General features: G+C 43.6%; 2 protein-coding genes across 3 annotated transcripts in view; both read left to right on the top strand.

Annotated features, from left to right (window-relative positions):
• Nucleotides 1-743: 743 nt before the first annotated feature.
• Nucleotides 744-24,994, top strand: part of LOC114646950 (F-box only protein 2-like) — a 54,976-nt gene continuing 30,725 nt past the window's right edge. Inside the window, exon 1 of the mRNA XM_028795381.2 lies at nucleotides 744-811. The gene's annotated coding sequence lies outside the window, so the exon portion shown is untranslated. The remainder of the gene's footprint in view (nucleotides 812-24,994) is intronic.
• Nucleotides 14,633-16,927, top strand: bloc1s3 (biogenesis of lysosomal organelles complex-1, subunit 3). Of its 2 annotated transcripts, XR_007934084.1 has the most exons (2): nucleotides 14,633-15,368; nucleotides 16,458-16,927. XR_007934084.1 is itself a non-coding variant. In XM_028795393.2 (1 exon), the coding sequence occupies exon 1, from the start codon at nucleotides 14,676-14,678 to the stop codon at nucleotides 15,213-15,215; it is 540 nt and encodes a 179-aa protein (XP_028651226.1). In that variant the 5' UTR covers nucleotides 14,633-14,675; the 3' UTR covers nucleotides 15,216-15,407. The 2 variants fall into 2 exon arrangements, 1 of the variants encoding a protein (XP_028651226.1); XM_028795393.2 differs by lacking the exon at nucleotides 16,458-16,927 and having other exon boundaries at nucleotides 14,633-15,407.

Genomic DNA, 24,994 nt, shown 5'->3' with positions numbered 1-24,994 from the left:
TGCCCTCCTATTAAGGTGAATATAATCTTCAAAGTGTAATTCCTTCAATGTCTATAAGACGGTCAGTGTCAGATTTGGAGATTTAATTAATCTGCTGAAAATAGAAGTTAAAGGGAAGATATTGGGCAGCCTTATCAAATACAAAATCTAGCGGAGATACCATGAGACAAAGCCCCACTGCTGTTAATTCCTTTTCCACAGAGTGCTGATATTTTTTTATAAAGTTTTCCTAAAGCCAAAATAAGACAACGCCTTACACAATAAAGGGAGCCCAGCCGTTTGAACAGTTTTGTAAAAATCTAACAACAAAATCAAATTTCCTTCATTAACAGACTGTTGATGATCTAACAAATCTAAAACGAGGTGAATATTATTTGACTTGGGCCTCATTTAACGGTAGTCGCGAAAGGCCCGTTTCGAGGTGACCGTATCGCCTCCTAATGCCCACGTCAGAGACTCGGCCTAATTGGATTAGCGCCACTTTCATTACGACGGTCTGCAGAATGTCAGGTTTATGACTGTAAGTTATTCTTTTCCTTCTTCATCTAAGAAGAAATAACGAAACAAAACAAAACAATCTCCCACCACCGATCGCTCACTTAACACGGCCAGCGCGACTTCAGCCTGACGGGTACGTGCTGTGCCTGTCACGTGACGCGACCACGTGCTTCACCCCCTGCACGTGGCTAACAAGCTGCTGTAGGATTGGCTGAGTGCTCTGAGCGGCGCTTCTACAAGCTTAATCAGTGCATCCCACGGACCGGTCAGGCGACGGCAGCATTCTCAACTCTTCTGTTCCGGTGCTTCTCAGGTATGCGTTCAGCTTTTATTATTAGGAGGGCCAATACCTTGTAAAAGAAATGACGAGAATGTACTTATTTCAACTTGTTACGCTGTCAGCTTGCGTATTATAGGTTGTCGGTCGCTGTTCTCATACGTGTGTTTGTAGGAAGTGTCATATGATCACGGCGGGGCAGATACCGAGACGGGGCGAGTCGGAGCTGCTGCTGAGTTATGAGCGCCCAGCCCTCCGCTACGATACGTTAACTTGCACTCGTCCCACTGCTTATCCGCGTTTTAGAGGGACATCACCAGCTCTTTTTTTCCCCACTTCCGAGTTGCTTCGTGAACTTTCCATTTCGTAAAGTTGTCTGATCACCGTTGCGCTTTACCGAGAAGCCTCGCCGCGCTGACTGCACTGGATCCGGCGGGCGGGAGGGACTCAGTCTGGGGTTTCGTAGTCGCTCGGCATGGACGCGAGATTGTATTTAACTTGACGATGCGTCGTCGGGTTTCAGTTGTCCCAGGAAGAGCATTCACTTTTAATTAGCCAGAGCGATTGTGATCATAAACACGCATGAAAAAGAGAGCAGAATAACACATTTGTAGAAAAACAAAACACTTTCAATTCCCAAGGAAACCTTAAATCCTGTGATAACGAAATTAAAATTGTGTGCCTGGGGCATTAAGTTTAGTTTTCACTTAATGTTGACACTCTGGGGGGCGGGGGCGGGATCTTAAGGCTGATTGGTTAAAGTTCAACTTCTTTGCTGTTCCAGGAAGAGCAGAAATCTGACAGCATCAGGGCAGCCAAAACTGAGCAGGTGTTCAGTCCCAAAATCCTTTCACTTTTTAATAGTATTTCTTAAAATTATTACTGCATTCTGAGGAACTAGTAAAGGGACAAACTCCGCTTGGAGTGAGCAGAAAGAAAGTGAATTTGCTTTGTAAAAGTGCACCACCCAAACCAGTGCAAATGAGGGTGTGAAGGTGTGTGGTGTAATGGTGGCCACAGGCTGAAGGCAGACGCTGAGTGGCCTTGAGGGGTGTTCAGTACAGTAGGGCTGGGCCGTAACGATTTAAAGCAACATTGTGGTTATTTTCACCCAAAATGTGATCTTCTCTAAACACATTAGATAGATAGATAGATATATACTTTATTAATCCCAATTTGATTACATCTTGCCTGAAGAAGGGGCCTGAGTTGCCTCGAAAGCTTGCATATTGTAATCTTTCTAGTTAGCCAATAAAAGGTGTCATTTTGCTTGGCTTTTCTCTTAATCCCAATGGGAAATTCACAAATTAAATTAAAGATTAGTTCTGTGTAGACACGTGTATGCACATTTTCTGTACAGGGTCTGAAGCCTGGTCTGTTTTCCCACAGTAATAATATGAAATATTAGGAAAGGAAACGGGTCCCCTTCAAAAAAAGTAGTAATTTTATTAATGTATCAATTTAGTTTTTCATCAAAGAAGCACCCAAATAACATGCTTTTTCTGAGCATTCTTGCTTTTTATTTCCTCCAAGTGTTTTTGAGTGTGCTTTATATGTATTACATTCTGTGGATGTCACAATGCCACAATTTTGAACTTCAATATGTTACTTGGAAAGATATTGAAATTTTCTCTACCCAATACAGTGTATATATTATGTAACTCATTAAAAAAATTGCAATTCTATATTCATTAAAATGTTTACATTGATGAAAACAAATAATAGAATTTGTCTTTAAATGCAATTACAGAAGATTGCACTACTTCAAGTATTTGCATTTAAAGACTTCAATTTCTATTTGTTTTCATCAATGTAAAAACATGGATTTAATCTTTATTTTTAATTCTTTACTAAATTTTTCCTTCTACTTGAAGTAGTGCAATCTTCTGTATAAGCTAAAAAAAATAGTAAAGAATAAAAAGTAAAGAAGTTTAATTTCTGAAAACATGTCTGCTTGATGAGGTAGAGAAACCTTGGGGGTTGGTGGCAGGATTGGCACTCAACCCAAGCGCTGTGCCAGTGTGGTTCTGAGGTGTCCCCCGCTGCACTGGGGTCCCAATCCAGGGGGCTGCAGTAATGCACTCTCAGCGCGTGTTCCCCAACAGGTCCATGAGGTTGGTACAAAGAAATGTTACAAATCTCATTAAATGTTAATTGCATTACGTATTCAGTCTTTTGCAAACTGGATACATAAAAACATTAAAGCAAACATTCCAGTTAAAAAGATCATTAATGTGGTCTTCTTTACATTGTTGTTAAGACAAGTGACACACACCGAGCTCCGGCACACCTTCAGGCTTTGTTTAAAGGCTGATGGTGCAATTGGTGTTTTTGTGTCAGGAAAATACGATGTCTTTGTACCTTCCAAATTTTGTACAAGGAGGACCACCAGCATATCAATGTGCTCTTCTTTCTGTGAGCTGGACATGTGCTCTGACCTACTAAATAAGCACACGGAGGAGCCGTTGCTGCCTGTCTAGCACAGTTTTAAGTTGAGGTAGTCAACATTAATGTTTGCAGTGTGCCATGTGATTCCCATGTCTCTGTTGTATGCCATTTGGTGTGTGATTTGTTTGTGATGCACCATCTTTTGGAACGACTGAGCCGTAGCAACCACACAGGGACACACACTTACCCTGTTATTAATATTTCAGATGTGTTGTGTGGTTTATGCAATTGAGCACCTTATATTATACAGCAAGTGTGATGAAATATAATTTTAAAATTGCTTGTGATAATATAATATATATTAAAAGGTGCTACAGCAGCAGACTTCATGGTGACAATTTAAAGATTGATGAGTCAATGGGGACTGTTGCCCCTGAATGAACACCACAGAGTAAATCTAACCCACAGGTAAAAGATGGCAGACCCCTGTCTTAATACGCTAAACATTTAACTGACTGAAGAAAGTGTTTTAACTTGTAGAAAAACTACATCACATACTTTAAATGCCACAGTCTACAGAATCATTCCTAATTGTAAACCTGTAATTTAGAAATAAGATCCATCCATCCATTTCCCAACCTTCTGAATCCAAACACAGGGTCACAGGGGGTCTGCTGGAGCCAACACAGGATGCAAGGCAGGAACCAATCCTGGTCAGGGTGCCAACCCACCGCAGGACACAGACGTGCCAAGCACACACTAGGGCCAATTTAGAATCGCCAATGAATCTCACCTGCATGTCTTTGGACTATGGGAGGAAACCCACACAGACACGGGGAGAACATACAAACTCCATGCAGGGAGGACCCAGGAAGTGAACCCACCTAACTGCAAGGCACCAGCGCTACCCACTGTGCCACCGTGCCTAGAAATAAGATCTCTCTCAGGATTCTTTTTATTGACTTGCTTGTTGGTCCTTTGAGGAGAGCCAGTCGGATTATTAGGTGACATAGGTGGCACTGTCCGATGCAATGGGTGCCCCCCCCCCCGTTTCTCATAGCTGTAATTGGTCACCAGGGGGCTCCAAAGCCATTGAGGTAGCAGCAATAACACCTCTGAGTGGGTGGAAATGGGACTGTAACTTTAGCCGTGGCGAGGCGGATGTGCACTCGCAATGCAGGCTGCAGAATCGACACCCTGAAACGGGAGGATTGAAGTCATTTTAAAATGTTAAGATCAATGCTTACTGATATTTCTGTACTGTTGATGATCCCATTACATTCCACACTCCTGCTGGTCTGGGTGTCCACCAGTCAGTAAACCTTTTCATTGATTTATTTGGGTGAGGTGACTTGAGACGTGTCTTGAGATGTTCATTGGTTTCATTTCTTTTTTTGTTTTTCCCCATTGGAGCACAAGGCAGGTGACACGAGTGGCTCGGGGTCACACGGTGTCAATAGCGGGGTTTAAAGTCCAAAGTCTGTCTGTCTGTCTTACGTGTACAGGTGCATCTCAATAAATTAGAGTATCATCAAAAAGTTAACTTATTTCAGTAATGCAATTCAAACAGTGAAGCTCCTACATTACACAGATTTATGACACGCTGAGTGATGCATTTCAAGAGTTTATTTCTTTTCATTTGGCTGATTATGGCTTACAGGCAATGAAAACTCTAAATCAGAATATCACATAAGACCAATCAAAAAATGAGTTTTAATACAGAAGTGTTGGCCTACTGAAAAGTCTGTCCATGTAGGCACTCGATACCTGGTCAGGGATCCTTCTGCGTGAATGTGGCGTGGCATGAAGGCGATGAGCCTGTGGCACTGCTGAGGTGTTCTGGAAGCCCAGGATGCTTTGATCGCGGCCTTCAGCTCGTCTGCATTGTTGGCTCTGCTGTCTCTCATCTTCCTCTTCAGATTCTCTGTGGGGTTCAGGTCAGGCAAGTTTGCTGGCCAGTCCAGCCCAGTGATACACACCACGGTCGTTAAACCAGCTATTGATACTTTTGGCAGTGTGGGCAGGCGCCAAGTCCTGCTGGAAAATGAAATCAGCATCTCCATAAGGCTTGTCAGCGGAGGGAAGCATGAAGTGACGGCTGGCCGCGCTGACTTTGGACTTGATCAATAAAACACAGTGGACCAACACCAGCAGATGACATGGCTCCCCAAATATTACACTGGACCTCAAGCAACTTGGACTCTGAGGATTCCTCTCTCCCTCCAGACTCTGGGATCTTGAATACCAAATGAAATGCAGAATTGACTTTCATCTGAAAGGAGGACTTTGGACCACTGAGCTGTTAACAGTCCAGTCCGCTTTCTCCTTAGCCCAGGTAAGGCGCTTCTGATGTTGTCTCTGGCTCAGGAGTGACTTGACACCAGGAATGCTGTGACAGTTGTGGCCCATGGTGTGTGGTGGTGGCTCTTGAAGCACTGACTTCAGCCGCAGTCCACTCCTTGGGAATCTCCCCCCAAATCTTCACAATCCCCTCCTGGCTGCGCTTATCCCTGTTGCTTGTGCACCTTTTTCTGCCCCATCTTCTCCTTCCACTCAACGTTTCCATTCATATTCTGGGATACAGCACTCTGTGAACCGCTAGCGGTGACCTTTTGTGGCTTACAATCCTTGTGGATGGTCTCAATGACCGCCTTCTGGACAACCGTCAAGTCAGCAGTCTGATGGTGTGGCCTACTGAACCAGACTGGGAGAACATTTAACGCAGGGGTCCTCAATCACGGTCCTGGAGGGCCGCAGTGGCTGCAGGTTTTTGTTCCCTAACTCTTTTAGGGTGGATGTCGACATTTGACGACAGGAGGGGTTGAGGGCGAATGTCGACAAAAGTCGACATCCAGGGGTTGAGGGTGACAATCAGCTGTTAGTGGCGACAAAACTCAGTGTCACGTCACAGGCATTCTCTCTCTGCTTGGAGGAATGTTAGACTTGTTGACTTGCCATCTAATCCTTGCGTGTGCGCGAGTTACGAAATGTAAGCAAATGTAAACCAAGGCAAGATGGCATCGACATGTCACAAGGGAGCGAAGCGAGTGCAGAAAAGAAAACACTCGGCAGACAATGTTTTGCACATTATCGCGGAGTCAGACTCTGATTTTTCAGAATCTGATTCTGTTGACAGTGATCAGGAGATCGAGCAGGAGAGTAAGGAACTGGCATCAGCTGATCAGACACCAGCCGATGCCGTGCCAGCTGATCCACTGCCAGCTGAGCACATTCGTGCAGCCGATGTATCTATGGCAAGGTTCACATGGGAGGAATACACAGACATTGATCCGTGGGAGCCGATCTGGCTACCGGACTTCACAAGACGGCACGGCTTGCTGTTGGACACGACGGATCACCAGCCGCTGGACTACTTCAGGCTGCTCTCTCCTGATGCTGCTTTTCAGCTACTGTCAGATGAGACAAACAGGTAGGCAGAGACATTTTTTGAATCGTGGGCTGCGCTTGCATCGCATTCTCGTTTTTCAGAGTGGAAACCCACAACAAAAGACGAGATGAAGCGCGCTGTGGCATTACAAATAGAGATGGGACAGAACTGGTGATATAACTTCAGGGAGCATTGGTCCAGACGTGCTTTGTCCCCTGGTGGCTTTGGACAGGTTATACCGCTTGATAATAGGTACGTGATGCCGCAAAGTTTTATTCCCTTCTTTAATAACCAGAAGCAAATCCCGTGGGGTGAGCCAGGCTATAACGCCATGTATAAAGTTCAGCCCCTGCTTGACATTGTGGAACCAACAGAGAAACAATTTTATCAACCTGCCTGTGATTTGTCTGTGCATGAATTTATGATAAAATACAAGGGACACCTTTTTTTCTGCCAATATATGCCAGACAAGCCCACAGAGTATGGCATAAAGGATTTTGTACTGGTAGAAGCAAACACTGGTTTCTGCCTGAAAGTAATCACATATACAGGAAAAAAGAGAGGACTGTCCCTGGACAAGTCAGGTTGTGCTTCAGGGCTATGAACATTTGGGTCATTTATAGAAATTGTCCAAATGTACACAACATCACCAGAATTGTTCACGGAGCTACAGAGCAGAGGACTTTGAGCTTGTGGCACAGAGAGGGTGAACAGGAGACACAGACCTTCACAGGCTGAAGATGAAAAGAGGTGACAATACGGTTTTCATGTGGGCAGAAAACTTGGTGGCAGTGGCATGGCACGATGGCAAATGGGTGACTTGTCTCTCTACAGTACACACTAACAATATATGTGAGAGTGCAGCAACAGACAATTGAAAAGTAGGCACCAAAGCAACACGTATTGTCAGGAGTGCAATGTGACAATGACTGAAATTGGCTGCTTTGAGTGACATCAGACTGAGCAGGACTTTGCTGTGTAAAATGTATGTGATATGTATGTGATATCATAGAGTATGCAGGCTCATACAACATGCAAGACAGTAACATTTGCCAAAAGGAAATATTTTTTGTTGATTTGACATGTTAAACAATAGCTTTGTGTTCTTTTTTTAAAAAAATGTTAGTTTTGGGAGCCCTGGGAGTAAAGAAACAAACAAAAAAATTAGCCCTAAAAGAGTTAATAAGAAGCCCTTATGGCTCCAGTGACACTTCTGCTTCACTTTAGTTGTCTCGCTTGTTAAGATTTTGAACCCTTACTGCTTATTTGAGTCTTAAACAGCCGTATTCTTGGTATTTTAATTTGCTCCTAATTAGCAATGACATGCAAATGACAAAAGAGACCAGCATTCCTCCATGTAGCGTGTTACCATCGACACCTCTGCGTATTTATCACACACTATTGGGTTTAATGAAATACTTAGAAGAAAAGTGAAAAGGAAATCAGTGAAGGACTGAGAATTCCTCCTCCATTTTGGCCTTCAGATCATTTGGAGGAGATCCTTAGAAAGGGGAAGAACATCCAGCATATGAGAAATGAGCTGACATAGCAGAGTTAAAGCACCAACAAGCCGTGAAATGAAATTATTGGCAGGAATTGCTTTCTAATTAAACTACCGGGTGTCTGTCTGTCCATCCGCTTTTCTCGAGAAGACTACTTAACGGATTTAGATCGGGGTTTTTTTCCTAGAATTTGCTTGAACATTCTGGTTGATTATGTGACTTCTCTCATCATGTTAAGTATCATTGTTCACTTGCAGCAATTCAAGAGAGGGGCCAAGTTGGGACATGAGGAGTAGGGAGCTGGACGGTGCCATCCTCACTCGTGCGCCAGCCTCTCAGCTGTGTGTTTATTTTTTAGAGGGTAGCTGGCAGAGATATTAAGGGCAACGTGCTCTTCTTCCCACATAGGGGATGCTCTCCTGTCGCGATCAATGCCAACGCTTGGCCAGAGATCCCTTCCCAACTTTTTACATTTTTTGGCAAAGAGATCACCGCTCCATTCTCACCTCTGATAGCAAAACCAAAAAATATTGGATAGCAAGATGCCCTCAGATGTGAAAGCTATGAATAGAAATTCTTCTCCATACAAATTGTTAAAGTTTGTCCTGTTTCACTAATACATGTGTGGAGCCGGGGTGGAACAGCTAATAATTACTGAAGCTACAACTGAAATATAAAAACAAAACTAAATTAAAACTAAAAATACACGATGAAGGAAAACTAAACTGAATTTCCAAGTAAGGTCACAAAAAACATAAAAAGGCAAAGCTTTGCTGAGCATCCATATCAACCTCCACATGCACTCATCTCTTCATGTGTGCAGTCTGTCTTTGTGGGGACCTACTGGGTTTTCCATTAAAGAAAGTCGAGGTGTTTTATGTTGTCCAGTTGACCGCGAACTTGGGGGGGGGGGTGAAGAAAGGCACATCATGGGGGGCTTTAGTGAGTGTGAAGAGGAACTGGGCTTGTGTTTGGTGCAGCGCCGCCGCTCCCCTTCAGTGCAATTTTATATATATATATATATATATATATATATATATATTATATATTACACGTCTGGTTCAGGTGGATAACCCGGTGAAGGCTAAGGGCTGCGTTTACCTACAGAAGTTATCTCGAACATCATTAAACGTCCTCACCAAGCACTGGAATCTGAACACTAGCACGACGTGGTGTGCCAGTGCTAATGGTGTCTGGTGGTTTTTCTAAACCTCTTTAGTCAGCTTGACTCTATTTGTAGGTTTCTGTCTTTTCTGCTCTCTCTTGTCTGCTTGATTGTGTGATTGAGCCCCGCAGAGGACCAGCATACCTGCACATGCACTTCTGGCTTTACACCCAGTGCTGCTGGAAGAAGAAGAAGAAGAAGAACAGCAGTGCATGTGGTTACACTTCAGTAAGATAAGATCTGCATTGGGTCACTTAAAAAGTTACTGGACTACTTAACACACACTAACCTTTGATGCTCTCCTGACTGTGTTGCTGAGTTTATCACTGTATGTTCAGCTCCTCGGCAGAAGTTTAGCAATTACTGAAATATGGAGACGGATTATTTCAGTCAGGAGAAAGAATGATACAGTCCCCAAAAAGTCTGCCTCCGGACCTGTGGCTGCTGATTGACGGTGTGTGTGCAAAACAAACACATGTGAAGAGAGAGACAGAGTGCGGCGGACGTGCGTAGAATAGCAAATCCTCAAGAGTGACTCGGTTTACGTGACCACCTAGTCGGGTTTGTTATGGTGAAGTCTACCTCCGTTAATCCAATTTCTCGAATGGAGTAAGGGGTTTACATGGCATTTTAGAAATCCAGTTTCTGTGAATGGCTGATTGGGTTATTGAAGCTCACGCAGACGCACCAACTGTGAATTAGGAAAGGATCAGACGACGAAGAGTTGGCCGTCACTGCTTAGCAAAGGGTAGGTCTGTTGGCTTAAGAGCCAAGTGTGTGTGTGTGTGTGTGTGTGTGTCAACTTGTCAAGTGTGTTTGCTTTGTGTCCTCCTCATAAACACCTTCAACACTCTGTTAGAATTGCAGCTTGTCATTATGGCAGGCACTCTCTTTTCTTTTATGGCATTATAAGAAAATATTTTGTGTAGTCTTTTTTTTTTTTTTTATTAAAAATGTAGGATTTTTAAAAAATACGTTTTAGGATTTTTATAATTAAAATTTTTTAGGATTTTTAAATTTAAAAAAATTAGGATTTTAATTTTTTTTAGGATTTTTTTTAGTTAAATTTTTTAGGATTTCTTTAAAATTAGGATTTTTTTTAAATTAGGATTTTTTAAAACAATTAGGATAAAAAAAAAGATTTTTTTAATTTAAAATAGAATTTGTACAAAAAAATTAGGATTTTTTTAATTAAAATTTTTTAGGATTTTTTAATTAAAAAAAATTAGGACTTTTTTAATTGAACAATTATTTTAGGATTTTTTTAAATTTAAAAATTAGGAATTTTTCTGGTCACTAAATTGAATTGAACTTTGTTAATAAAGCGGGTAAACCTGTGGTGTGCAGTTTCTTATAAAAAATACTAAGCTTACCACTTGAATATACAGTGGAGAGAACAGGATTGAACGTGTCAATATTTTTTTTCAGTAAATCTGTTTCTAATGGGGCACAAAATTTTGACCAGATGCCGGTAACAACCTTTCTATATAATACACTACCGTGGCTGTCCATTTGTCTGTCCAGGGTTTTAAATCACCTGTCACTCACAAACCGTTTGACCTGAAATTTTGTACACATACACTACTTGACGTCTATTATCTGTTTTCGGGGTGATGATTCACCTCCTAAGTGGTTCCTCTTTTTTTTTTTTTTTTTTTTTTTTTTTTTTTTAAATTTTATTGTAGAATCAACTCTCGGCAGTGTTCTCATTCCCTATCACCTTCGCGGTCACTTCCCCTACCTCTTCATATCTTATGCCTTCAATATACCTCAAGAATGATTTAAGTGCCAGTTTAACTGAAAAATTAAGACGTACAAAGTAATTGCAACACAAACACTGACTTAATCAGTTTAAAAGAAAAGAAAAGATGCCAAAGACACAGAAGAAGTGGGCTGATAGGGTGGAGAAGAGAAGAGCTGCTCAGGAAGAATGCTAAACGTACAGAGAAAGAAAGAGTCTGTAAACTAGGAATACTCAAGTCAAGTGGATTCACTGCATGTTACTGTTGCAGCAGTGCGCCATTTGTTACTGGTCTGATAATTAAGTGGAATGAGACAGGGAATAAAGTATTGAACATGCTTCCTGAGATATATTGAATATTTAGTTGTAAAGGTTGGCTTTGTTTTTTTTTAATTCAGTTTTATTCTCTCAGTCGTGTTCACGCTCCCCCTGATCTGACACTGCTGTTTCCACATAAAGACGCGCTATAACAGAGGTGAACTCAGATAATGACATCGGAGAAAGAATGCAAGCTGCACTTTATATATGTACACTGGAAGCTCTGCAGTCTACTTGTGACTTTATGCTGTAGGAAGGAAGTAAGTAAATAAATCAAAATAAATAACATTTGATCTGACTTGTATGTAAGTAACATATAAATGTTAATGTTTTGGGCACAAGCACCGGCCAGATCTAGACTGCAGAGCTTCCTGTGTTTGATCAACATGGGCATGCTCAAGAAATACACGTGTAATACCACAAAAAGGGCACGCTGACACTTCAGTTCACAATCAATGGTGCGAGAATGCAGTTGCACTTCTTTTTTGGGCACATACACCATCCAGATCTAAACACTAATGTGGAGAGTCACTTGCGTACTGAAGAGTCTATAGCTGAAGCTGCCATTGCTGTACTTTGTATATAAGAGCCAGATCGAATGTTATTTACTTATGTACCTTTATTTATTTACTTACTTCCTACAGCGTAAAGTCACAAGTAGACCACAGAGCTTCACGTGTACATATACAAAGTGCAGCAACGGCAAAAGTGTGGCTTGCATTCTTTCTCCGATGTCATCATCTGAGTTCACCTCTGTTATAGTGCGTCTTTAATTGAAAAGAGCAGTGTCAGATCAGGGGGATCGTGAACGCGACTGAGAGAATAAAACTGAATAAAAAAAACAAAGCTAACCTTTACAAGTATCATACATTTGATTTCAGTCTGTAACAGCTGCTGTAAATGTATGTTTTTATTCTAAAATAGTAAGAATAAGAACAGCTCACTTCTCAAAACGGACTCATCCGGATCGAACCCATGAAGTTTTGATTACCAGCAAACAGTTGATACCATCGTGCCACTGAAACAGTCGTATCAAATGCGTGTGAATGTTGAACCCTAACCCAATTTCTTTTTCTGCAGTTATTTTCTTGAATAGAAGCGCACTTGTTCTATTTGTACCTTTTGTGAAAGTGTTTCTTTGATTTTTGGACTTCAGGTTTCACACATTATGCACTTCATGTCTGCATTTTGTCAATTATTACTAAGGCATAAAAAACGTTTCTGTTTTAACGATGTGTTTACATAGAGTGTTGTAGACACGGAACACGCGTGAAATCCAAGTGTTCCAAATAGCCATCTAGTATTTATAAAAGGTGTCATTTTGCTTGACTTCTCACTCTACAGTATACAACTCCAAGCTACTGACACGCAGGTAAACAGACTTGAGCTGAGAAAACTGTGATAGCAGGCTGCTTGCTGCTTATCCACACATTTACAGGACAACAGACGCTGACGGAGAGGTGCGAAGAGGTTTAAGGTGGGACGGATCTGCGAGTTTTTTTTGTAGGCTCTGGTAATTCTAGTGTTAAAATGAAATCAAAAGAAGTTACTTAGCAGCACAAACAGATCACTAATTAAGAAAAGGGTTAGAATGACAACCTTGGCCGCTGCTGCCCTCCAGGATCCTGCCGTATTTCATTGTCTCATCCAAATGTGGTGCAGCAAACTTTCAATGTCCTTTTTCTTCAGCGCCGTGAGCGTTGTGCACAGAGGCCATGGCGGTTGATGGAGTGCATGACTTATTGAATATGCAGGTCTTTGTGAAGCTCTCGCCGAGTGGTCTTTGGCTCTTTTGATTAAATCTTTTGAGTTGCGAGGAGCACCTGGTCATGGCCGGTTTACGGTGACGTGATGTTGTTTCCATTTCCACATTTACGGCCCCAACGGCGCTCACTGGAAGTTTAGAAAGACATCCATGACCAACGGCATCGGTGTGTTTTATGAAGGTCTTGAGAGAGCTTTCACCCATCGTGAGGTGCTTCTCATGTGACCCCCTGGTGATGAGAAACCTTTTTATAGGCCGTCGGTTAGAACTAAAGCGGCTGATTTTCATTTGCACTGAGAGGGGGCTATCAGGGTTTCTTGGCTTTCCATGTGCACCTCCTTTTCTTCATGTGTTCAATATTTTATTCCCTGCGTCATTCCACTTTATTACACAGAACTTCTTTGTTTTGTAGATTACTCGGGTCGTTACCGACATCTGGTGAAAAGTTCAAGTCAATAGCCCCATTAGAAATAATCCAACTTGACGTGTTCAATGCTTATTTTCCCCACTGTACACAATATGATGCACTTGTAGCCCAAACTCACACAAGGAGGGCCACAATGAGCTTTAACAGGCCCTCCCTCTTGACAGCCCCCCAGCCTTGACCCTCTAAGAAGACCCTCTAAGAGTACAAGTAATTAGTTCTGTGGCTTAGTGTAAACATTTTACAAGTACAACATTCAAGTGATCAGTTATTCTTATAAAACCCTGGAGTGTTTGTACTCCTCTCCGGGGGGCTGCTAGTTGTGCCTCTAAACTGACCAAGACCCCCTTATTGTTGTCTTTGGTTGTTCACCACCGTCCAGCTAGCTGACGGTCCTCCATAACCCAGATAGCCAGATGTTGTGTCTCTGCCAGGGCGAGGGGTCCGGTGTCACAAAAGGCCAAACCCCGTGATTCTTCGTCGTTGAATATCCGCTGACAGAAAGTCAGTTATGTGGGTGTTGAAAGGCTGAAGGTGTCCAGGAATCTGAATTTTTTTTATTTTTTTTTTGTTCTTTATTTCACCTTATACGATTTCTCACAATAGGAATTTGTTAGTTTTTGCATACCCCTTGGGGTCAGAGCACAGGGTCAGCCATCGTATAGTCAGCACCCCTGGAGCAATGACAGGTTAAGGGTCTCGCTCAAGGGCCCAGCAAAGTAGGATCTCTTTTGGCAGTGACGGGGATTCAAACCGGCAACCTTCTGGATGCCAGCTCAGATCCTTAGCCTCAGAGCCACCACTCCACCCCTAAAATGTAGACAGTTGTATCCCTGAATGTAGGCAGTTAAAGGGGGGCACTGTGCCAAGGTGGTCCAACTGCAACCCCCAGCCCTCCTTGCTTCCATTTTTTTGTTTTTTCTGAGCGGCGTTGCAGTTGATGCCACTGATGCGTCTCTTTGCTTCTGCCCACACACGGCGGGCGGTTGGTGAGGCGGCATTGTTGCCTCTGACCCTGGGTGTCGTGGGCTCTGCCCAGCAATGAAGCTAGCTAGCGGTCTGGAGTTTGATTTTGCCGGTCTGTATGTGGCACTCTCTCTTAATGCCCGACCTGAAAATGAAATGATGACAAGCACCAAGAAATGGTTCCCCTTCATTCCAGCCGGCCCCTTTTGTAATTCTCTGCTGCTTTTTTACTTTTTCCAGACGATGGCTAGTCTGAATTACCAGACGGTAGTGCAGGGGGAGGCCTCAGAAACGGACTCGGATGAAGAGCTCGGGCCCACGGCTGCCGCAGCAGCACCTCTGGCGTGTGGTGTGAAGGTGCCTGGGGAGGCCTCGGAAACGGAGAGCGAGGAAGAGGAGCAGGAGGAGGCAGAAGATCAGCCGGTACACGGGGACCTGCCCCCTCTAATTGTTATCCGAAACCCGGCTGACCATCTCCCATCGGCTATGGAGGAGAAGCCGGTGTTCAGAGGGGATCCCGAAGGCCGCTGTAGCACCCTGCTGCAGCAGAAACTGCAGGAAAGCAATGGCCGTCTGTACTGCGATGTCGGCGGCCTGGTCCGGCAGGTGTACCAGAACGCCGCCAAGGACATCCGTGCCGCCACCGTCCACCTCAACAACTCACAGAATGGCATCATCGGCGCGTCCCACAGCATACGCCTCATCCTGGAAGACCTCAAGAGCATCTCGGAGAAGATGGACATCATCACCAGCTGCAACCTGCTGCCAGACATTCGCATTTAGATGACAGCTCTGCTTTGGAGGGAGATGAGGCCAAGCAAATGCAGTTGTGTGACCGAGAGGTCCAAGAGTGGCCATTTGTGGTGTTTTAAACTTTAAATGTCTACTCCTTCACAGTCAACTTGATGGTTTGCATAGACATCTGTGCACAAGTAGGTGCAGAAATCTCATTTTTAGACCAGTGAGTGGACCTCATTGAAAGGCAGAGGTGGCCAATGGAAAAGGAAAAGTGTTTGAAAGGGTCTGAGGAGACATTGGGGTGGACTAGCAACTTAGTTACGACCTGAAGAGACGGGCAGAGTGCCCTCTGAACTGGATGAAAAAACATCCTTTAGCTTCGGGCAGAAGGGGCATGCCAAACACTGGAGTCCCTGGCCGTGCCAACAAACGAGCCTCCATTAGTAGGCCCAGTATATTGGTGCACTTGTGGGCTGGGAGTGGGCAGTCAACTTCATTTTAAACATTGTTGCAGCATTGGGACTGACACTCTGATCATCATGGGTAGTGCTGCTGCCTGACCACTGTGCCCGATTTTGTGTTGGATGAATTGGTGATTCTAAAGTACGTGGGCCCTGTGATGGACTTGACCAGGGTCCCATCCTGCTTGGCATTCAGTGTTGCACACATGGTCTTTACCCCAAACCCCCCCCCCACCTGCTACTTTGTTTGTTTTAAAGTGGTTGAAGTCTGTTGCTATATAATTAAAATGGCTCCACTACCTTTTAGATTGCATTGCTGTTTGTGACCACTAGATGGGGGAAAAGTGCAGGAGACTGGTGAGGACACAGCAGAGATGGATTTTGGGGATTCTGTGGCTGTGAACGGAGGGTCCGGTGCACAGAAGGGCTGCGGCTTTTGTCTTCTTGCACATCCATTCATAATACTTGACGTTCTGAGATAGACGGCACTCAAAGCTGTAAATGAAGCCTGCCTGTTGGAAGGCTTTAAATGAGCGTCTTGTGTTTTTTTATGGCTGCTTTGATGGGGGGGCTACTGTATATACAATAAACCTCAATTGGCTGCTGCTCTTTATGTCAGTCCATGTCAGTGTTAGCCGTCATTGGTCAACTAAAGGATTGGTTCTGTAGAAGTCGTCTGCATTCGTCCATTCACTGCTAAAACCTGCTTTTCCACTCAATCTTTTATTCTGTTCAAAGAGGGCAACATTTTTGGTTTTTAAACTTTTAAAATGTCTACTCTTTCACAGTCTACTTGATGGTTACATAGACGTGCGTGCACAAGCAGTCGATAAAATCAGATGAAGTAGGTGCAGAAATCTCAGTTTTAGACAAGTAAATGGACCTCATTAAATGGCAGAGTTCAGAGACGCTGTGGCCAATGGAAAAGGAAAAGTGTTTGAAAGGGTCTGAGGGGACGTTGGGGTGGACTGGCAACTTAGTAACGACCTGAAGAGACGGGCAGCATGCAGAGTGCCCTCTGAACCGGATGAGAGATCATCCTTCACCTTCAGGCAGAAGGGGCAAGCCAAACACTGGAGTCCCTGGCCGTGCCAACAAATGAGCCTCCTTTAGTGGACCCAGTATATCGGTGCCCTTGTGGGCAGGAGTGGGCAGTCAACTCCATTTTATACATTGTGGCCCTGAGTGGTAAAGTTGCAGCATTGGGACTGGCACTCTGATCATAATGGGTAGTGCTGAAGCCTGCCCACTGTGTCCCGTTGTTGGCTCTGAGGATTTGATTTATTTATTATTATTATTATTCCATCCCCTAAAACCTGTGTGATTCTAAAGTGTACGGGCCCTGCGATGGAGTTGTCCAGGGCCCCATCCTGCTTGGCATTCAATGCTGTTCAGAGTTATCATCCCCCAAAAAACCCCCAACCCCAACCCCCCCCAAAAAAACATTTCTTTGTGGTTAGGCTGGTTGGGATCTCTTGCTGTACTGTTAGAATGGCTGCATTGCCATCTGTGACCACTAGATGGGGGAATTGTGCAAATGACTGGGGATTCTGTGGCTGTGAACGGAGGGTCCGGTGCACAGAAGGGCTGCGGCTTTTGTCTTCTTGCACATCCATTCATAATACTTGACATTCTGAGATAGACGGCACTCAAAGCTGTAAGTGAAGCCTACCTTTTGGAAGGCTTTAAATGAGCGTCTTGTGTATTGTATGGCTGCTTTGATGGGGGCTGGTTGGTGAAGGTGTTAGATATCTGTCTATCTATCTATCTTTGATATAGTGCCTTCCCTATCTATCTATCTATCTATCTATCTATCTATCTATCTATCTATCTATCTATCTATCTATCTATCTATCTATCTATCTATCTATCTATCTATCTATCTATCTATCTATCTATCTATCTATCTATCTATCTATGAATGATATAGTGCCTTCCCTATCTCTCTCTCTCTCTCTCTCTCTCTCTCTCTCGGGTGGGCCACATCTAACTATGCAATTATTGCATTGCATTAAAAGTTGCATAGTTAGATCTGGACCACCCTGTATATCTATATCTCCCCATATAAAAGCCAAATACCAGTGACTCACTCATCATGAAACCTCCTGCACCATGAGCACTTGGGATTTGGAATGTAGGTTACCCTTGGCCCATGAGGGCTTGCTTAGAAACGGTTTTAAAATTTCCATGGTCCCAGCGCATTCTGTCTGTATGTCTGTCCACATTTTTAATGGATTTAGATCAGTTTGTTTTCTATAATTTGTTTGAACTTCCCGGTTGATTTTTCGACTTCTCTCAGTACCAAAGTTCGCTTGTGGTACTGATGTATTTATGCAAAGCTAACAGACAACCGGGGGGCTTGGGGATAGGGGGCTTTCTCATTCACTTGCCAGCCTCTATTTGAGTCGGTCTACGTCTCGCCACATGTTGGAGTGCACCTCACCTCCGCTTAACTAGTGGTGCCTGTTTGTTCAATAGACATCATCATCTACAGATTGTTAAGGATTAACGTTTGACGTTTTTGAGAGATCAGAGCTCCGTGTGTTTTAGAGGGAACCTGCTGATTTGCAGAGACATCACGGTCGTGTGCTTTTCTCCCCACGTAGGGAATGCTCTCCTGTCGGAGCTGAACACGATCAGATACAGTGCCAACGTCTATTGATTTTTAAAGTTTGTCCAGTTTCATTACTATATGGGCACAGCCACGGGCTACAGCTACTTATCTTATATATAAAGCAGAATGTAACAATCGTGTGTGTTATCATCCAGTGGACGCTTAGTAACTACAAGGGGGCGCCAGAGACAGCAGTACAGTCCACAATATAAGAGTAGAAATACAATAAACTGTTTGTATTACCACAAAGCACCTCCCAATAAACACGTCTCCAGCAATTAGCCACAATCTTCTATATAAAGCGAACTGTGACAATCTTGTATGTCTGCTATCATCCAGTTGATGCACGAAAAATCCGTAGTGTTTGTTTTTTGTTAACTATATTTTCATCTTGCATTATTCTTATTGTAACAATGTTGTTGTAGTCATAATAGAATTAAATCAACCTAATATTAATTTAATTTAATTTTTTTTTTGTTGTCTATAATTCTGCATGTAAAAATTTATTACTACACCACAAAACAAAAATTAATCTGTCCTGTTGCTTTCTTTTATTATTATTATTTTTTTATCCTCCACTTGACACTCGTAACGTTTCTGATTTGCTCCGTAATTCTATTTATCTCAGAACAATTTAAATAAATAAATAAATAATTTTGCTCCCGTGCACTGCTGGGTACTTCAGCTCGTCCGTGTGTGTGTGTGTGTGTGTGTGTGTGTGTGTATAAATATAATGAACATCAATTGGCGGCTGCTCGTCACGTCAGTCGGTCTCAGTCTCGGCTGTTTATGACATTTGTTCAACTAACAGATTGGTTCTGCAGGAGTCTCCATTCATCCATTCACTGCTGCTCTTCTTCATCAAGGCTTTTCTTTTCCAAGAGGGCAACATTAAAGGAAAGCAGTCAAGAAGAGGAAATGGAAAGGGATGAGCAGGGGGCTTACAAATAAGCCTTTTGTCTCGCTGGCACCGACTCTTCTGAGGCGTGTAGAGTGACGCCTGGATGGCTGCCTTTCTGTTGTCTGGGCTTTACTTTTGCTGCTTCTTCATTTTTGAATGTTTTAACCAGTTGCTGCTCCTTTGGTTGTTTTGAAGTGGAGCTTCTGTGATGAAATGTAAGCCAATGCAGGGCCGGCTGAGGAAAGCAGAAGATCCGTACTGCAGTTCGGGGGGCCATCTTTGAAGTCCTGTAGGTGTGAGCAGGTGAAGAGCTCGTGTGGATGGCTGTTTGGATCCTTCGTGGGGGTTAGGGTTAGGGTTAGGGTTAGGGTTAGTGCCCCCAGCACCAATCACCCTCTCCACACGTCTCTTTTCTAAATGTCTGTGGGCCACCTTTCCTCTCCTCACGGGAGCTTCGTCCTGCTCCCCCCGACTCCAGCTCCCCGATTTGGAGAGAGGCGGCCCCATTTATTCTCACCCAGATGTGCTCCAGGTGCCTGATGTCTTTCTTCCGGCAGCACTTCCTGATGTGGTGGAAGCGCTGCCCTTGCACCCAGAAGCACTCTTGGCATCCCTGGGAGGATCTTCCTCCATCATCCTAGGTGTGGCGGAAGTGCCTGAGCTCCATGAGGCTCGGTTGCGCCCCCTGGTGGTGGCCACGGGCCTCAATTGGCTTGAGCCTCATTGCTCCTTTCCCGTGGTCTCCTCAAGCTCCAGGGCGGTTGCCCCCTTGTGGCCCGGGGGACATATAAGCCACCTCCCAGTCTTTTCAGGCGTCCCAGCTGGGTCTGTCTTGTGACACAATGGACTTGTTACTTAACATTAGAATTACCAAAGCTTATGAAAAACTCGTAAACCCGGCCCACCTTAAATCTGCGCGCACCTCTCCATCAGCCTCTTTAGTTTTGTGCCAATCAGCCTGCTATCCCATCACCAAACCGCTGCAGAAACGGCAAACAGCTCGCCCATCTCAGGCCTTGTCTGTCTGTTAGTGAGGCACCGGGAGCTGTAGATCTCGTAATTTGGAACAGACGCATTTCACGTGTGCGCCGTGTCTACAAAGATCTGTGTAAGTGTAGGATGACAGAAACTGTTGAACACGTAGCTAAAAGACAAACTTTTTTCATGTTTTAGTACTAAAGACAACATTTTGACAGGACGTGTGTAATGTGTGAAGGCCAAATATCAAATACACTTTCACAAAAGGTACAAATATAATAGAACAAGTGCGCTTTAATTCAAGAATACAGTTAGGTCCATCAATATTTGGACAGAGACTACTCTTTTCTCATTTTGGTTCTGACATTACCACAGTGAGTTTGAAATGAAACAACTCCGATGCAGTTGAAGTGCAGACTTTCACCTTTAATTCAGTGGGTGAACAAAACGATTACATAAAAATGTGAGGCAACTAAAGCATTTTTTGAACACAATCCCTTCATTTCAGGGGCTCAAAAGTAATTGGACAAATTAAATAACTGGAAATCAAATGTTCATTTCTAATACTTGGTTGAAAACCCTTAGCTGGCAATGACAGCCTGAAGTCTTGAACTCCTGGACATCATCAGATGTTGGGTTTCCTCCTTTTGAATGCTCTGCCAGGCCTTTACTTTCAGTTGCTGTTTGTTTGTGGGCCTTTCTGTCTGAAGTTTAGTCTTCAACAAGTGAAATGCCTGCTCAGTTGGGTGAAGATCAGGTGACTGACTTGGCCATTCAAGAATTTTCCACTTCTTTACTTTAATAAACTCCTGGATTGCTTTGGCTGTGTGTTTTGGGTCATTGTCCATCTGTGTCATGAATCAATTTGACTGCTGTATTTAGCTGGATTTGAGCAGACAGTATGTCTCTGAACACCTCAGAATTCATTTGGCTGCTTCTGTCCTGTGTCACATCATCAATAAACACTAGTGTCCCAGTGCCACTGGCAGCCATCACACTGCCTCCCTCCACCATGTGTTACAGATGATGTGATATGCTTTGGATAATGAGCTGTTCCATGCCTTCTCCATACTTTGTTCTTGCCATCATTCTGGTAGAGGTTGATCTTGGTTTCATCTGTCCAAAGAATGTTTTTCCAGAACTGTGCTGGCTTTTTTAGATGTTCTTTAGCAAAGTCCAATCTAGGCTTTCTATTCTTGAGGCTTATGAGTGGCTTGTACCTTGCAGTGCACCCTCTGTATTTACTTTCATGCAGTCTTCTCTTTCTGGTAGACTTCAATATCGATACGCCTAACCCTGGAGAGTGTTGTTCACTTGGTTGGCTGTTGTGAAGGGGTTTCTCTTCACCATGGAAATGATTCTGCGATCATCCACCACTGTTGTCTTCCGTGGACGTTCAGGTCTTTTTGCGTTGCTGAGTTCACCAGTGCTTGCTTTCTTTCTCAGGATGTACCAAACTGGAGATTTTGCCCCTCATAATATTGTAGCATTGTCTCCGATGGTTTTTTTTCTGTTTTCGCAGCTTAAGGATGGCTTCTTTCACCTGCATGGAGAGCTCCTTTGACCGCATGTTGTCTGTTCACAGCAAAATCTTCCACATGCAAGCACCACACCTCAAATCAACTCCAGGCCTTTTATCTGCTTAATTGATAAGGACATAACGACAGACTTGCCCACACCTGCCCATGAAATAGCCTTTGAGTCAATTGTCCAATTACTTTTGAGGCCCTGAAATGAAGGGATTGTGTTAATAAAATGCTTTAGTTGCCTCACATTTTTATGCAATCGTTTTGTTCACCCCACTGAATTAAAGCTGAAAGTCTGCACTTCAACTGCATCGGAGTTGTTTCATTTAAATTTCATTGTGGTCATGTACAGAACCGAAATTAGACAAAGGTCGTCGCTGTCCAAATATTTATGGACCTAACTGTACAACCGAAGAACATGAAATGGGTTCGTGCGGCTTGTTGTCGAGACGTGTCTGGTTGTACAGCGGTAAGAACTGCTTCCTCCTCTTCAACGGGTCGAGGGTTCGAGTCTCTCTGTGTCACACCGTAGTGAGCTGCTCTTCTTGTTGCTGCTATACGATAAAAACATCCTTTTGATTTGCGTCTGTAGCGGCCGTGTAGATGTACGGCACTTGTAAAGGTTAATGTTTTCGTTTTTATTCAGTTTTATTCTCTCAGTCACGTTCACGTCTCTCTCTGTTATTACTTTGCCGTTGTCACTTATGGAGATGAAGTGGTTGCCCTCTCTGATTTAACACAAGGGAGTGTAAGCCGACATGACACACGCGGAGATTGAGGTCTTCACCCTAACCCTCAACTATCTATCAATAAATGTGACCACATTTTTGCTAAAGAAGCTTAATGTTGTAAAAATAACCCCCCCCCCCCCCCCCCCCCCCCCCCCCCAATAAGTGTACGATTTCAATAACCCAGGAGGGTTTACTGTTTCTGTAATCTCCTTCAAGCTCGTTACACTGAGCGTCTGTTTAAGGAGCTAATCTAAATGCACGCTCTTATTAAATAATATTTCAGTCACCCAGAAATTGCCTTCTTAAAGTTTGCTGACTTAATGGCATTGCACATATTTAAGGAGTGATTGGTGGGCACTGTGCCTGGCAGCAGACCTCAGGTGGCAGACCCCTCTGTTAGTGCTACAGCTTCAGGACCCCATATCATGTCAGTAATAATTCATATTTGAGAAGTTTTTCGATTATTGAATTGTGGAAGCCTGCAGATTTCCATGAAGATGGGCGGGGCTTGATGCATGATTGACAGCGCAGTCTTGGGAACATCCACAGAGCATCCTACAGAAGTTTGAGAGGACCCTGCATCAGTAGACCGGACCTGCTGCCCAAGACCCAAAGTGGCTGCAGGATTTTGTTGCGACCAACATCTCTTTTGATTGGAATCCCAGCCTAATTAAGAAGGTGCTTGTTTGGCAGTTTCTGTATAGAAATGTCAAAAAAAGTAAGTCTGGTAAACGTTTGTGCAAAGCGTTTAGGTGTGTGACATGGGAATAGTTTGGTGAGAATTTTTTTTGTTTTTAACTTTGTAAGATTTTGATCCTCATCCTAGTTTTCCTTTGGCTTTTCCAGGTGTTCTGCTTATTTAACACTTGAATACCTGAAGCCAATGAAAAAACTCGTAATCCCGGCCCACCTTAAATCCCTTCGCCCCTCTCCATCGGCGTCTTTTGTGTTGTAAATGTGTCAGTCGGCACAAGCAGCAAGCAGCCTGCTCTCCCATCAACCTCACCAACACAACTGAAGTTCTCCCAGCTTGAGTCTGGAATGGTAGAGGGTCAACAATACAGTACATCGTTATTTGGAATCCATGCATTTCATGAGTGTTGTGTGTCCATAACAATTTTTATGTGCTGCTCCCACGTTAACCCTTAAACTGCCACATCAACCCCTAAGTTCATGCTGGATGCCTTTGCTGCACATTTTAAGTAAACGTCACAATTCACAAAAACAGGTGATCCATTAAAATGTCACTTTATTTTATTCATGCAAAGAGCATCACAATTACTGCAACACTCATTATTTTACAAACTGGCCATTCCAAGCTGAGTCTGCCAACCTGATGAAAGGACCCCTCTACCTAATGATTCCTGTGATCCTCCATCAGAGATGACTTTACCTTAGGCAGGTAGAACATCTTGCCAGGTGGGCGGTGGCACCAAGTGGCACATTTGAGTACCGAGAAGACAAACAAAATAGGATAGGAGGGACAGTACCAAATTCTATAAATTATGTTTTAGTGCTAATGACAGTCTGTACTGCTAATCAGCAGCTCTAGTCAGGGTGTGCTAAACTGAAGCTGTGAGTCTTTGAAAGCTGAGACCGAAGGGGCATCTCTTATAGTAGCAGGCAGACCACTCCACAGTGTAGGGTGTCCTGTAACTAAAAGTTCAACCTCCCGCTGTTATTTTATTAATCCTTGGAATCATAAGCAGACCGGCATATTGAGATTTTAATGTATGTTCTGCTTTGTAAGTCATGATAAGTTCAGACAAGTAAGACGGACCTCGGCTATTTAATGCTTTATATGTTAAAAGGAGGATTTTGAAATCTGCCCTAAACTTAACCGGGAGCCAGTGTTAGGACGTGAAGACTGGGGTTATGTGTCACAAGGAGACTGTTTTTGAGGGGAGAAGGGACTAGAAGGGAATTGCTCAAAGTTTTGTTATAATAATGCAATTTATTATTATTGTTAACGTCTTGTGTCCTGCGGTGGGTTGGCACCCTGCCCGGGATTGGTTCCTGCCTTGTGCCCTGTGTTGGCTGGAATTGGCTCCAGCGGACCCCCGTGACCCTGTGTTCGGATTCAGCGGGTTGGAAAATGGATAGATGGATGGATGTTAACATCTTGTTAGGGTCTGTCTTATGAGATATTCCATGTGGCCTTAACAACAACAACACCACCATTTCTTTCTGTTGCACATTTTTATACAAATGACGCAGCTCAAAGTTCTTTACAAGGTGAAGAAAGACAAATATAAAAATAAGATTCGGTGATGCTAAGTCACAAAGGATAAAGTGATCTCCGATGGCCGGGAAGGACAAAAAAAAAAAAAAAACACAAACAAACAAGATAAATCTGCAGGGGTTCCAAGGCCATGAGACCACCCAGCCCTCACTGGGCAATTCAGTACAAGAGTTCTTAGAAAGCCCACAGACCACTTTTCAAGTGCTTAAGGACCACCCTTTAGGTTCCACTGCTCTGTTGTAGTCCTGACGAGACCCTGAAGGTCACATTCTCCAGGTGGTCTCGCCCCAAGTCTTTTAGTTTCAGGTTCCTTAATGACATCACAGAGTCCTGTGGCTGGGGGTCTCTCATGTCTTGACTCACATCGGCTG

Source organism: Erpetoichthys calabaricus, chromosome 1 (assembly GCF_900747795.2).
Source record: "Erpetoichthys calabaricus chromosome 1, fErpCal1.3, whole genome shotgun sequence".
NCBI classification, from domain to species: Eukaryota; Metazoa; Chordata; class Cladistia; order Polypteriformes; family Polypteridae; genus Erpetoichthys; species Erpetoichthys calabaricus.
Note: the sequence above shows the minus strand (reverse complement) of the source record. Positions and strands in the feature narration are given on the sequence as shown.

Excerpts from the sequence above, each read along its gene's own strand:
- bloc1s3 (XM_028795393.2), top strand. The coding sequence starts at position 14,676 with ATGGCTAGTCTGAATTACCAGACGGTAGTGCAGGGGGAGGCCTCAGAA.